Source organism: Papaver somniferum, chromosome 10, assembly GCF_003573695.1.
Source record: "Papaver somniferum cultivar HN1 chromosome 10, ASM357369v1, whole genome shotgun sequence".
NCBI lineage: Eukaryota > Viridiplantae > Streptophyta > Magnoliopsida > Ranunculales > Papaveraceae > Papaver > Papaver somniferum.
Genome location: NC_039367.1, coordinates 98,503,471 through 98,519,398, shown reverse-complemented (window position 1 = coordinate 98,519,398; position 15,928 = coordinate 98,503,471). Strand labels below are relative to the sequence as shown.

The window sequence follows — 15,928 nt, the reverse complement described above, 5'->3', positions numbered from 1 at the left end:
TTTCTTGAAGAAACAAAGGGAGACATGATAAACAACATATCTCTCTCATTCCTACCTCTTCGCTATTTAGAATATTTCTTCCATGTGATATCTTGAGCATCCCAGCATCACATCCAGTAGAGTACAATAAGCTTGTATCAAATCCCGTGGACATGGATTGAAGGCGATGCAATGAAAGTAAGGTACACATGGGGACTACCAGCATGGGACGCTTTCATCCCTCTCAGCCTGATTATTTCTGATTTCAACATCATCACTGCCAAATTTTTACGAGCCGCAGGAATTTCTCAACATAAAGATGTACATATACATTGAATACTACACAAAGATACATTCACATGTTCGGCCATGCCATTATATCTAACGGAAATATATCTGTGGACTGCTCACTGCATCCCATTCCATACGGTAGCCCAAGATTCAGAAGCTGGTTAGAAGAATGTCTCTTGGAACAAAGTCCTTGAAGACTCGATAGCAGCACATCGGCAACAGAATGTCTCCCAACTCATTTATTTCATCCTATGGCTTAGAAAGATTTCTACCATACAATCATCCACAACATATCACCATCGCAATCAGAAGGTCTAGACACTGAACAACCTAAAGTCAAGGATGGACCGACAACGCAACCACAATCTCCAAGATTAGCCTTGACATGATCGTTGCCGAGCATATATTTCATCCATCCATCCCAAGAATGCAATGGAGTTTGGTAAATTTTTGAATCCACTGGAGAGACACTGCAGACGAAAGCACGGACCAGACGAGCAGTAGAAAACGGAAGAGGGTCGATACCTCTTTTCATACATACGGAGTTTCTATAGTTTGAACAGAATAAAGATTCCTTCTTGCTCCATGAACGGGAATAGATGACTGCGCGCGGCCACCTCGGGACCGCAACATCCCTCCTGAATTCTTCCTGAATTTTACTGTCGGGTTGTTTTCACATACCTACCGAGCTTAAAACCTAAATATTCCCAAGTAAGGAGATAGGAAATTCTTTTCCGGTCAGATGGAGGGGGCGGACCGTCAAAATCCGAGTTCGTACGAGAGTTGTACAACGATTTTAGTAAGGAGCGCTAATCAGGGTTTCGGCATCCCAAACCCTGATTTCGACAAAGTTGCCAGGCGTCATTACCACCGTTTGGTGGCCGAAGATCCAGCGCCATCACCACCATTTGATATCCGAAGTTCCAGCGTCATCACCATTTCCTCCATTCCAAGCCGAACAATGCTGACGGCTCCATTCCAAGCCGACCTATGTTGACGGCTCCATTCTAAGCCGACCAACGCCAACGCTCCATTTCACGCCAAGTCTATGCTAGCGGCTCCCTTCCAAGCTGATGGCAACAGTCTGCATCTCAACCAACAACCGCCTCTACCATTTCACGGTCTATCCAGCAACACCACCAGTAGAATTTACACAAGGCCGCCAACACAAGAATCACGAACTCTCCTTACCTCTCGAAAAAGGTTAGTCGGGTCTTCTTCACAATTTCTTTCACGACTGGTCATTTCGATTTTGTCCTTGCATGTTACCATCTTATGCTTACCTCGCAACAATGCTCCTGTTCCGAGCTAAGCAGGGGACTTAATGTTGATGGTGTTTTTTAGCTTAGGGTTAAAATCATAAAACTGCACATCTGACTTGACGTCACTATGACCATTAGCGCATTTATTGAATCAATCAGCATGCCTACGTAAGAATTACCAGGGTACCTTTTTTTATATACATCTGTCATGTTCCACGGAAGAACCCTTAGCATTGACCGACATCATCTATGCAAAACCCTAATTATCATGTCACATGTGCCAATGGCATGCCGTGCCAGCCACATCTCCGTGCCAAGTCATTCCAACCATGCCAGCCGCACTACCGTGCCAATGGAAAACCATGCCAGCCACGTCTCCGTGCCAAGGCATGCCAACCATGCCAGCCGCACCACCGTGCCAATGGCAAACCATGCAGGCCACGTCTCCGCGCCAAGGAATGCCACCCATGCCAGCCGCACCACCGCGCCAATGGCAAACCATGCCAGCCACGTCTCTGCGCCAAGGCATGCCAACCATGCCAGCCGCACCACCGTGCCAATGGCAAACCATGCCAGCCACGTCTCCACGCCAAGGCATGCCACCCATGCCAGCCGCACCACCGTGCCAATGGAAAACCATGCCAGCCACGTCTCTGCGCCAAGGCATGCCAACCATTCCAGTCGCACCACCGCGCCAATGGAAACCATGCCAGCTATGTCTCCGCGCCAAGGCATGCCAACCATGCCAGCCGCACCACCGTTCCAATGGCAAACCATGCCAGCCACGTCTCCACGCCAAGGCATGCCAACCATGCCATCCGCACCATCGTGCCAATGGAAAACCATGCCAGCCACGTCTCCGCCCAAGGCATGCCAACCATGCCAGCCGCACCACCGTGCCAATGGAAAACCATGCCAGCCACGTCTCCGCGCCAAGGCATGCCAACCATGCCAGCCGCACCACCGTGCCAATGGCAAACCATGTCAGCCACGTCTCTGCGCCAAGGCATGCCAACCATGCCATCCGCACCACATGTGCCAAAGGCATGCCGTGCCAGCCACATCTCCGCGCCAAGGCATGCCAACTATGCCAGTCGCGCCACTGTGCCAATGGAAAACCATGCCAGCCACGATTCCATTCCAAAGACATGACGACCCTGTTATATGCCGCATGCTGCCAAAACGAAGGGTTGCAACAATCAACGGCCACCCTTCCATCTGAGATGCAGATCTTAGCCGTCCAAGGTCGCCAGCTAAAGCGTGGTAACCTTTGGCCCAACGCCAAGCCCTAATTTTGGTCACGCCCAAAACTAATGCCAATCCCTAATTTTTGGTCGCGCCTAACTATGCCAAAATCCTTGTTTGGCCACGTTTCCATGCCAAAGCCATGCCGGCCCCGTTACATGCCCCTGGCTGCCAAAATAAAGGGTTGCAACGATCAACGGATACTCTTCCATCTGAGACGCGGATCTTAGTCGTCCAAGGTCGCCAACTAACGCGTGGTAACCTTTGGCCCAATGGCAATCCCTAATTTAGGTCGCGCCCAAAACTAATGCCAAACCCTAGTTTTTGGCCACGCCTAACTATGCCAAAATCCTAGCTTGGCCACGTTTCCATGCCAAAGCCATGCCAGCCCCGCTATATGCCGCTGGCTGCAAAAACAAAGGGTTGCAACAATCAACGGCCACCCTTCCATATGAGATACAGATCTCAACCGTCCAAGTTCGCCACCCAAGGTATGCTAACCATGCCGCACCACATGTGCCAATGGCATTCCATGCAACCTCTCCGCGCCAAGGCATGCCAACTATTCCACATGTGCCAATGGCATGCCAAGCCAAGCACATCTCCACGCAAAGGCATGCCAACCATGCCATATGTGCCAATGGCATGCCGTGCCAGCCACATCTCCACGCCAAGGCATGCCAACCATGCCACATGTGCCAATGGAATGCCGAGCCAGCCACATCTCCACGCCAAGGTATGCCAACCATGCCACATGTGCCTATGGCATGCCGTGCCAGCCATATCTCCGATACAAGGCATGCTAACCATGCCAAACACACCACTGTGTCGGAACCGTGCCAGCCTTTCCTTCACGATGTTGGCTTCCAAAACGAAGGGTTGCAACAATCGACAGATACCTTTCCATCTAAGATGCAGATCTTATCCGTCCAAGGTTACCAGCTAACGCATGGCCACCTTTAGACTGATGCCAAGCCCAAATTTTGGTCGCGCCCAAACAATGCCAAAATCCTAGCTTGGCCATGCCTAACCATGTTAAAGCCATGCCGACCATGCTTTCATGCCGCTGGCTACCAAATGAAGGGTTGCAATAATCAACGGCTACCCATCCTCTCAAGATGCAAAATCTCGACCGTCGAAGGTCACCACCGAGCCGGCAAGTCTCCCAAGATCAACTTGCCAAATAGCGGCAACATGCTACGTGTTTTCTACAAAAACACTCGAGACATCAACACATGTCACAAACTGGAGAATGCTCATTGGGGTATTGGTTTGGCGGTTTACAGCATGCAGCGTACACTACGCCCGTTACAAGACAGTGTCATAAGGATGAGGCGGTTAGTAAATACATGGAGTAATGGTGAAACGCTTTCCTTCATCATGGAACATCAGTTCCAGGCGTTACCGGTTATCACCTCCTCCCATTTACTCATCTGTTTTCCATTTCTTACGAGACTAGAGTATGTTTCACTTCGACTTATATAAATAGGTCTTACCTATTTCCACCAAACAACAAGTTTTGGTCAGGAGCATACAACACTCAGAAATCACCTGTTAACTTTCCCATCTGTTAGCTTACGCTTTCTGATACAAGTCGAAACAACTACTCTTCCAGAATCAACTATCTTGGTCTCAACATCTCTTCGCTTCCCTCCCCAAAACCAACCCTTCTCATCCAATTTGTGACCGAAGCAACTCTGGAACGGCCATTTATTGGTTTAGGACGGACTTGTACAGATTGATCTATCAAATCTAAAGTACTCCCTTGCAGTACATTGTTTAGGGTTTAGACTTGTTTCTCACCTACATCACACGAAATTACAGAAACAAGCAGAAATTGTTTTCATCCTCAAACAGCAACATTTGCAATTTTTACGAAATACTCAGAATGATCGTATTCAAAACCAGAATGTCGGCTTTCAGCCGATTCAAACATAATTCCTTTCAGAAAGTCATTCATAAAATCATCTCAAAAATAAACCAATTCAAAAATTCAATCACCTACTAGTTCAAAAACCAAAAAATCAAACTGTGAAAGGAATTCTTTACATCACTCAAGACACCTAAAAGGGAAATATAAAAGAAAATGCGCAAGTATTCAAGGGAAGTCTTTCAGCAACAACTCATTCTTTTTGGAAAGAGCGCCTTTCATTTTGCGGAGAATAACCTTCTTCAGCTTCAATTCCAAGGATAGCCTCTCGATCTCCTCCTCTTGCCGAGCAATGAAGTCCACAGAGGGAACTTTGTTTGTTTAATCTTGCAGCTTCTAGATTTTAGAAACCCCTTCATAGAACCAGGAAGCATTGAACACATCTCAGTGGAATTCCCAGTTTGAAACCACCTCCCAGTTTGAAATAGATGAGTTGAGAGGTGTTCCGTTGTCGATGTGCTGCTATCAAGTCTTCAAGGAATTTGTTCTGAATCTTGGACTATTGTATGGAATGGGATGCGATGAGCAGTCCCCAGTTATACTTCTGTTAGATCCGATGGCGTGGCCAGATTTATGAATGTATCTCTGTGGCGTTCTTTTGGAGTCTTTGATGCACGTGTACGGCTTCATGTTGAGAAATTCCTGCGGCTCATAAAGCTTCAACAGTGATGATGTTGAAATCAGAAATAACCTGGATGAGGGAAGTGAAGGCATCCCATGTTGGTAGTCCCCATGTGTAATTATCTTGATCCTATTTTCTCGAAAAAGATGTTCTTCTACTGCATTCACTGGTAAGGTGGTGACTGTGTTTAAACTTTTAAACCTGAAGGAGGCTTCAGTCCCTAAGTGTAGCCTACTTTAATTGCATCTCCTTGAATACACTCCTATGAGATTTGATACAAGCTTATTGTACTCTCCTGGATATGATGCTGGGATGCTTGGTACATCACATGGAAGAAACATTCTGGATAACGAAAAGGTGGAAGTGAGAGAGTTATGTCGTTAATTGTGGCTCCCTCTGTCTTTTCAATAAAAAAAATTCAGCCGCGTCTCTGGAGTTATCTCATGAATGCTTGATTGTTGTCGGGGATGGAACGTGATGAGCAGTCCCCAGTCGTACCTCTCTTCGGTCACTGAAGTTGGTTTCTCTAAGTAGGCTTGGGATCTGCTGTGGGCCTCGTAAAGTGTTGCAGGCGCCTTCTATATGGAGAGGTGATGATATCCTTATGTTACACCTTTGAAGAGTAGATGACCTTGTCGTGGCTATGAATTTTGGGTTGAGCGTGTCTCCTGAGCTTTGACAGTGAAGGGATTCCGTGTAGAGCCTCAGTCCCCAATTTTTGTTTACATGTTTCTATCTTGTATGGTCGGTCGGTTGACCATGATAAAGATATCATCTTGCATCCGTACTGGTGATTCCATTACTTCTTCCATGTGAAACTAAAATATGGAGAAGTATAGATTACCTTTATAGTGGTTGTTGCTATGGTAAAACTTTGGCTAGTATCAACAAGCGAACATCAACAGTTCTTAGCAGCAGAAGAAACTACATTGTCGTGGGAACAAAAATTGGTTGGATGGAATTGCATGGGCGTCCATGGATGCAAAAGGATTGACTGGATGCGTAGGCGAGTAAACTATCCACGACCACGAGCTTTGGAGAGATGGATCAAAAGTGGACACAACTACGAACCTTAGCTGGTTGTGATCACGATCCTTGACAGGGAGGAGTGGCGACTTCTGGAGAGAACGTTGAAGCGACTTCTGGAGCGACTCCTGATCAGTTGGTGGACGCTCTACCGGGGGTAGTTGGACTACTCCCTCTCGTACCCAAATTTCCAGTAACTCTATAACTCTTCGATAGACAACGGGAAGCGTGGATATTTTGAGTCTGGCTTATTCCGCATCAGTAGTTGTTGTGGAGGAAATTCTTGCAGGCTTTGGCATGAAGCTCTCTTTGAGGGCGGAACTGAAGCTTGAGAGATCATTGATTCATGAACGGACCATTTACTTCTACCGTGTTGCTGAAAGGTAATTTCTATTTAGGGCATGCGTCAACAACGGCGACACGTGGTGGCTGAGCTGGATATTGTTCATTGGTGCAGTGTTCGTTTCCATAAGCGTCTTGGTAGATTCCCCCTATTCAGGTGCTTCTCTTTTCATCAAAGCAGTCGTGGTTGTGGACTGTTGGACAACTCTTTGAACTTCTGCGAGGGTTTGGATATAAATGTTTTCTAGCAAGTCTTCATAGGCAGGCTCTTTACCTTTGTCTTGCAGATGTTGTGGCGCACCTGGAAAGTCTCCTCCTCCGGTCTTGTGAAATTTTCTTGGCTCTTTGTGTTGGCAGAATCCAATTGGCCGCTCTTCTGCTGCTCCTTTATGATGTATCTACGTGCTCTGTCGGCATCCTCATTAGTAGAGGCGCATGATTTAGCCAAATATTTAACATACTTCGTATTACTCTTGAAATTGGCGGGATCCTCCGGATAAGCCTTTGCTGATTCTTTCCACAATCGGCTTATTATACTCTTCAGGATACGAAGCGTCTCGTTTTACCGCCTGATAATATCGACTTGGCTGGCAATTATATCCTCTAGCATTTTGTCATGTCTTCCATGGTAGTTGGCTTCCAGCTATTCATTGCTTCTGCAAGGTTCGAATGACCCGAATACATCTGGAAATAATCTTTGACTGAAATGGGTTTCAATTAACAATTGAATTGGGCCTAAGACCAATTGGGATGGCAATGAAATTCAGAATTGAATTTTCAACCGAGATATTTAATCTCCCACTGTGTTCGCCAGTTGTTTGTGGGTAAAAACTGTTTCTGCTAGTTTTGGTAAATTTGGGTGTGTGGATGAGAAACGAGCCTAAACCTTAAACAAATGCACTGCACGGGAGTATTTTAGATTCGAGATATCAATATGTACAATCTTGGCCTAAACCAAGAAATGGATGTTCCAGTCTTGCTTCGGTCACAAAGTGAAGGAGAAGGGTTGGTCTTAGGGAGGGAAGCGAAGAAGGTGTTGAGACCAGAATGGTTAATTCTAAAGGTGTGGCTATTTTATGACTTGTATCAGAATTTGGAACTGGCTTGCGGAATGTAAGCTATCAGTTGTTTAGTGTTTTCTGGATATTGTGTTGTTGTTAACCAAAACTCTTCTTCTTTGGTTGAAATAGGTAGAACCTATTTATACAAGTCATATTGAACGCACCCTGATCTCGTAGAAAGTGGGAATCATTGAGTGATGGAGAAGTGGGGTCGTGTGTAAATGCCAGAAAACCAGGTTCCCACTATGAAGGAGACGGGTTAGTTTACACCCACTACTTCTTTCCGCCACTAACTGCCTTGCTTTATGACACTTTCTTATAATGGGCATGTTGTACGTCGCATGCTGTAAACCGCCATACCAATACCCTGATGAGCATCCCCCAGTTTGTGACATGTTTGATGTCTCGAGTGTTTTCATGGAAAAGATGTAGCAGGTTACTATGTGTGGCAAGTCAAAGTCAGGAGACTTTCCACGAGAGAATAGCACGTGATGTTATTTGGCTTGTCTTAGTTGGTCGCCCAAAACTTTCCACAAGTCTGTCAATTATGTGGCGAATATGGACGACTGAGATCGTAACTCATGAGAAAGGGTGGCCATTGATTATGGCCACATTCTTCTGGCGCCTGATGGTAGCACAGTGGTGTCATTCTCACATGCCAATGGTGTAGTGGCATGTAGCGGCATGTCAGTGGCATAGTGGAGCCTGGCGTAGCCACGGCATCTATTTTGGCATATTGGTGTTATACCCAAATATGGTTCTGGAAACATTGGTTCTAGTTGCCACATCAATCCCAGTGCTATGGGTAGCATTATTTGTCTTGGTTGGCGCAGCAAATTCGCCTAAATTAGGGGTTGGCATGCCGAAACCCTAATTAGTGCGTGTGGCATGCGACTGCGGCATGGTGACGCTTTTTTTTGCAAACGGCGCCATAGTCATTCCAAAGGAACTATAGTAAGGCCATAATGTGGAAACGGCCTAAAGAGCAAGATTTTCTATGAGTGGCTATGATATGGCGCCATTCTTGGGTTTCCTGGGTCCCGCATGGCTCGTGGCATGTTGTGGGGCCCAAAGTGGCGTGATTTGAGACACAACTGGAAATTAGGGTTTTGGTTAATGCGCCTAAAGCAGAGTCGTGCTTCTGACTAGAAAACCCTAATTTAAGAACATCATGGCATTGGCCACGTACAAGAGGTAGGTTAGCATGTAGGGAGCTATTTACGTCACGTTGGCACGATCGACATGCTACTGCGGAAAAGTGGCACGTTTGGCATGCCAATTAGCCTATTGGTGCGGATTTTGGAAAGCCAATTTGGCATTGTGACCTTGTGGCACAACTTTGCCTCTTTTGATACTGTGACAGGTTTAGAGCGATCTGATTGGTCGAAAAAAGATGGGTCAGCCAAGCATGGGCGTGGCCACACTTCTGGTGTGCGTGTGGAGGATTTAAAGCAACCTGATTGTTCGATGGGAAATAGGGCTGGCAAGTTTGGGCACAGCCACAACTCATGTGCGTGTGGCGGGTTTAAGGTGACCTGGTTGGTCGACAGGAAATAAGGGCCGGTTCGAGCAGCATGGGTTGTGGCCACTTGCAAGTGGCGCCGGCTGGCCTATGGCATGGCCACACCTTCCTTTGTTGCTGCTCCTATTCTGAGGCTCCTTTTATTCCTTGTTTTTTTATTTTAGGTAGGATTTTGCACCAACTAATCCATGGCGGATTATTACCTAGTCCGCCTAGGCTAAATTTCGACATGCAAGGTCTAATATACTGCGCAGAGCGCAAAACCCTAATTTTTGCAAATTAGTCACGGTAACATATTAATCTTGTGAATTATCACAAAATTGATTGAGTTTTATGTGTTGACAAGAGTTCTTTAAGTTCATTGCCCGAGAGCAGTATGCTTTCAATTAAATACTTTATGCAAGGACCTTAACCTTGATACTTGGAAATTCGTGCTACTCTACTGTGAGTGAACACAAATTGTCATGCCATATCAACATTAAGGGCTCAGCCGGGGAACATAGCACAGAAAGCATTCAAAGAAACTTTATATTAACTGAGTAATACAGGCAAGGTGCCAAAATTTACAGAATATCTGGGATTGTTGCTACATGCACCATTCTGGATAAATTTCATGTGAATATATTAAGTTGCTCAATAAATACGCCAGTGAAGAGGTTGAACACTCGTCACTTTTACATGGCTCCGTTTCTTTGCAGAGTAACGGCATATTAAATGCAGGGTTTTATAAATTTAACCCTGAACTAAAAACCACCATCAAAAGGACCCGATCCTAGTACCTAGTCAACCGAATTTTGGAAAGCTAGTGTGACTATGCACAGTACTCACATGGAGGTAGAACCGAAACTTGTTTTGGTAGAACCGTTAAACCCATGATTTGTGATTGAGTGTTCTTGATCAATCACATGGTTATTGAAAGTCAGATGAACCAATTCTAAACTTGTTTTGAAGTGTGGCAAATCGGTTTCAAGGTTGTAAGTATGAAAGATGACTTACAAAGTAAGGATGTCGACATACTTTGAACACGTACAGTAATGTTTATCTTTTATTGTTCAAAGTTATTCCTTAATAGCTAAAGGAAGAAAATCCCAGGATCGACAGATAAATAAGTTAAGAATCTTTTATTTTAGGAAAACAAGAATTAGTAATGTGCATTTACTAGTTAAAGATTTTCCAAAGAGATTTCAATATTTTGGACAAAGCATTTCCAGGAATTATGGAAACCGAATTTGGAATATATTGCATATCTTGAGAATATTTTCGGTTTTAGAAATTCCTTGGTGTCCAAACTTCCTTGTCTATAAATACTTGAAGTTTGCATTTCTAGCAAACTAATCCTTCGTGACAGCAAACTTCCTCGATTGTGTTGTTACTGGTGTAGCCGCCTATTTGGAGAGGAGAGTAATCTAATTAGGCGAAATATCTTACGGCCGCTCAGCTTAACTTTTTATGTGGGATTGAGAAGCTCTATTAGTACCGTTGGTGGGAAACTAGATAATTGCGGTTTATCTTGTGTTTTTGATTGATTTGATTGACTAACGGTGGTTGAAATTTGATTGCACCTAGTTTGTTTATGCTTGAGAATCATCTCTTTTGATATAATATTCACTCAAACTAGATCGAAGTTTCGACAGGGATATTTAGACAGTTTTTAGTTCTAATGACGATCTTGTGATAATCCATTGTTAACAGACTCCGTTCTGTGCGTGATTGAGATTCAAGTTGTTGTGTGCAGGTGTTTATTGAAGATCTAAGAAGATTTGAAGACAAAGAAGATATTGAAGATTTCTGATTTGGGGTTCATAATCTTTGGTGTGCACAATACTTGTTTTGGTATAAGAGGATCCAACTATAATCGGTTTATCCTTGTGGTAGATTGTATTGATTAGTTGTGTAGATCGGCATCAATACAATTCTTTGTGGTTAAAAGTATTGATTGCAAAATCTTAACAATTACCTCTGGTAGTTGAGAATAAGATAGATCTAAGAACCCGACGAAGGAGTTTATTTGAGATAAACAGAAGAGCCTTTGTCGAACTCACATCACTTGGTTGAAGAGAGTTGATACCAAACAGATTTGTTGTTCCTTTACTGTTTAGAATACGAACCAAAGGAATTGTTTCAAGTATGTGGCTTATTCATAAGTTGGAGGCGTGGGAATACAAACGGAACTAGGTGAACTATAGGTTTAGTTGCTTGGTCTCAACTATACGAAGTTGGTTTAATTTTGTGTAGCGGCTTAATCCTGAGAGTATTCAATTCTGGACAAGGTCTCGGGGTTTTTTTGCATTTGCGGTTTCCTCGTTACCAAACTTGTTGTGTCATTTACTTTATATTTCCGCATTTTAATTGTTTTATTATAGTTAAACTAAATTACACAAACATTAATTCCTATTTACTTGATAAGAAATTCTATGGTATTTGGTTAAGTCCGAACCTTTTGTCAAGTAAATATACTTCGTTGTTGTATTGTCTCGATCTCGTATCCATAGATGATCACACGAAGTGTAAACCGATTAGTTGCATAGTCTCGACTCAGTCCATAGACAATCACTTTCGGAGAAATGACTTATAGGTATGAAAAGTTTTAGCTTGAGGTATATTTGGGTACCTTCGCATTTTCAAGGGCAAATATTTCTTTTCAGCTTCTAAACATTACTGGATATAGATGGATGGATTGAGTGAGACCATACCTTTTTAGTCCACTGAAGTTTTGGTTGTTTCTTTCTGATACTCTCCACTGCTGAAGCCACTGTAAATTCTCCATTTAGATTAGCACTCCAAATTCTTCTATCTTCTTGATTATCAGTAACAGGGAGTTCATTAATATCAAACATCTCTAACATTTCAGTAGGAATAACCCAGACACCATCTAAGAGAATGTCAGACACTTTCATATCTGGAAATAGCTTCAAGAATTCATTTTCAGGGTACAATTCTACCAAAGCTTTTTCTTTAATCCAATTATCCTTCCAAATTGAAATACTCTTCCCTTCCCCCACCAGCCATCTAGAATGTTGTAATACATCATTTTCCACCCATTGTAAACCTGGCCATATAGAGGATTTGTTATAATATTAATCCATGTACCATTTTTATATTGATACTTATCTTGAAAATACCTTGACATCTCATCTTCTCCCTTTAAAATTTTCCAATAAAGCTTCATTAGCATGGCTTTGTTAAGAATTTCCAATCTTTTCAAACCTAGACCACCTTCATCCAATGGGGTACAAAATGAATCCCATTTTAAAGTTATCACCTTTCTAGTGGAAGAATCACCAGTCCAAAGAAAGTTTCTGATGATTCTTTCACATTCTTTTATTATTGTTTTAGGCCACTTATAAACTGCCATTGTATAAATGGGAAAACTGCAAAGTACAAATTTTACTAAAATCAATCTTTCTTGGAATGAGAGTAATCTACCTTTCCATCCATCCAAACTTTCTTGCATCATCTCCACTATGCTCCATAATTGAATAGATTTTACTCTCCCTGGTTCCAGTATGACTCCCAAATATTTGTCAGGGAATGTTGAGAGAGGCATATTACACAATTATGTTATTTGGAGTTTTCTTGCTTCACTTGTACCATCTATAAAACATTCGCTTTTTTCTAAGTTAATTACATGACCAGAAGCATCTTGATAGTTTTTTAAAACCTTTAACAGTTTTCTCACATTTTTCTTATCAGCATTGCAGAGTATAAATATGTCATCTACAAAAAAATATATGAGAAGGATTTATATTTTTTCTAGAAACCATTGGATGGATTTGATTTTCTTGCATCATTCTTGTCAAAGTTCTGCTGAGGAGGTCTTCAGCTATAAAAAAAAGAAGAGGAGACAGTGGGTCACCTTGTCTCAACCCTCTACTCACTTGGAAATACCCCACAGGTCCACCATTTAGTAAAATAGAAATCCTTGCAGATTTGAGAAGAGTATGTAACCATTTTATGACATTTCTTGAAAATCCAAACTTCTGCATGACTTGAAACAAAAATTCCCAACTCAGAGAATCATATGCCTGGGTAATATCAAGTTTTAATCCCATATTTCCACTTCTTCTCTTGTTTTCCATTTCATTAACTAATTCAGATGCCAATGCAATCTTCTCTTGGATGTTTCTTCCCTTGATGAAAGCACCCTGTTGAGGAGATACCACCTTCTTGATCATTTCAGTTAGTCTTTTTGTGATAATTTTTGTGATTACTTTAAAGCTGAAATTCATCAATCCAATTGGCCTAATTGCTTTCCGCTTTTAGCATTTTTGACTTTTGGGAGGAGTAGTAAGAAATTTGCATTTAAGCCATTAGGTATGAAACCTCTACTCCACCAAAATTTAATAGCAGTTATAAAATCTTCACCAATGATCTCCCATACTTCTCGGTAAAACCAACCATCAAATCCATCTGGTCCAGGTGCACTATCTGGATTTAATTCAAAGACTGTTTGTCTTATTTCTTCTGCTTCTGGGGTAGTTTCAAGTAGAATATTATCATCTTCATTCACCACCATAGGAATATCCTTAAAAATATCTGAAATAAAACGAACTTCCTGAAATGTGAACTTTTCTTCAAAGTGCTTGATTAAAATATCAGCTATCTCTTCTTGATTAGAAGTAATACCACCTCCATGTTTTTCAAATTCCATTATTACATTCTGAGCTTGTCTTATCTTGAGATTAACGTGGAAGAATTTTGTATTTGCAGCTCCTTCTTTTAACCATTGAACTCTGGATTTCTGCTGAATGATTTTTTTTTGTTCATCCAAAAATAACTCTTGATGCCCTCTTGTTGTTACTAGATTGTTCAAAAGATTTAAATCCAAAGGATTTTTGTCAGATAATAATGAAGCCTTCATAACATCTTGTTCTGCTTGTTTCAGTTTTTTTGTGACATCTCCAAAAAAATTCCAGTTCCAATTTTGAATATCTTTTTTGAGTCTTTTTAGTTTACTCATAAAGATGAAACTAGGATTTCCAATTATATCCGAATTCCAAGAATCTATAACAATTTTTTTAAACGAAGGATGATTTTTCCAAACCTTTAGAGCTCTGAAGGGAACATTTTTTGGCTTTGGTAAAACAACATTAGCACCATAAAGAACACCACGATCAGAAATGCCTCTTGCTCCCACTTTGTAGCCCCAACTTGGGTAAATTTCCAGCCACTTGTAATTAAACACTTCCCTGTCAAGATTGCATACAATCCTCTTCTTTCCAGATCTATTATTACACCGTGAGAATTCTCAGCCAGTTTTTGGTGCTTGAATCAAAACACAACTATTTAAGCAATTATTAAATTCCAACATTGAGATTCTTAAAGGCTTAAGTCCACCTCTCTTCTCCTCCAGGCAAGTTACTACATTAAAATCACCAAGTACAAGCCATGGTTTATTTAGAACATTTATTTCTTCCATATCTTTCCATAGTTCCCTTCTATTTATAGTCAAATATGCAGCATGGACTCCAGTAATTAAAGTACCTCCCACTGCAATTGTTATTTCTAGTCTTGTGCATGATATTATTGTTGGAGGTTTTATAGAAGCACTCCAAAGAATCCAGATATTACCTTTATTCTCATCAGTAGAATTATGAATTATTTCATAGTGCACACAAGATAACTTTACTTTTTTTATGAAATCAGAAGAATACCTTATTTTTGGTTCTGCAAGAATTAAAATTGTTGGACTAAAAGAATGAACTAAACTCTTTAGTTTGTCTTTGTCCTTTACTCTTCTCAGGCCTCTGACATTCCAGTATACAATCTTCATTTAGAAATTTGAGATTGAGAAGAATTTGCTCTTCTCAGACTCTCTTTTTTACCATTATTTAAAACTAAACTAGCTGCATGTTTTCTTGTTGTCACATTGGTTCCAGGTTTCTGCTTTACAGTTAAACCACCATTTCCCAATGGAGGGATCACATTAATAACCTCATTAACTGATGGAGCACTAGATACCAATTCCAATATTTTTGTTGCATATAAGACTGGAAAAGAACTTGGAGATTTCAAAAATTCTTCTGCCTTAGGAGCACTACCAAAAGAGGTTTTACCTCCACCATTTTATGAAGTTGGAGAACTCACTATTTCTTCAGGCAGATTTTGGAGAATTTTAAATTTTCCTGAATTAACTTCTACTTCCTTAATATGAGATTCCTTATCAAGAGAAGATTCTCCTCCACCACCTTGTGATATTTGGTGAACAATGGTATCAACAATCTCACCTTCACTATCTAGAATATGAGAATGCATAGTATTCTGATCTCTTTCTTCTTCACTAAAACATATATCAAAATCAGATGGTTTATTATTATTTGAATTAACCTTTCTCCAAGCTTTCTTAGTTTGACCCACAGGCACTGTCTCTGCTTGTTCAGGAATTTTCTTCTTTGATCTTTTGTTACAGAGTGACCAACAACTTGACAATGAATGCATAATTTAGGAACCTTAGGGATGTTAATTTTTTGTTTAAAAGTACCATATTTGGATTCAACCCATATCTTGTTAGGTATCATTCTTGACATATCTATTTCAACTAATACACTTGCATAATACCCGATCTCTCTCTTAAACGTAGTTTCATCTACTTTGATAGATCTTCCTAAAGAATTTCCCATGTTCAGAATGATCTTTTCTTTCCAGTAT

The 15,928-nt window shown here is 41.6% G+C and overlaps 1 protein-coding gene across 1 annotated transcript; it reads right to left on the bottom strand.

The window, feature by feature from the left end:
• Positions 1 to 13,508: 13,508 nt before the first annotated feature.
• LOC113316010 lies at positions 13,509 to 15,718 on the bottom strand. The gene is made up of 4 exons (XM_026564244.1): positions 15,364 to 15,718; positions 15,106 to 15,270; positions 14,590 to 14,947; positions 13,509 to 14,505 (listed from the first exon to the last, which is right to left on the bottom strand). Exons 1-4 carry the CDS (start codon positions 15,716 to 15,718, stop codon positions 13,509 to 13,511), a joined length of 1,875 nt encoding a protein of 624 aa, XP_026420029.1.
• Between the last annotated feature and the right edge of the window lie 210 nt (positions 15,719 to 15,928).

Excerpts from the sequence above, each read along its gene's own strand:
- LOC113316010 (XM_026564244.1), bottom strand. The coding sequence starts at position 15,718 with ATGCATTCATTGTCAAGTTGTTGGTCACTCTGTAACAAAAGATCAAAG. Across the intron at positions 15,271-15,363 it reads TCTGCCTGAAGAAATAGTGA|TCTTATATGCAACAAAAATA; the intron begins GTTCTCCAACTT and ends GTTCTTTTCCAG. Across the intron at positions 14,948-15,105 it reads TAGTTTAGTTTTAAATAATG|AACCAAAAATAAGGTATTCT; the intron begins GTAAAAAAGAGA and ends TAATTCTTGCAG.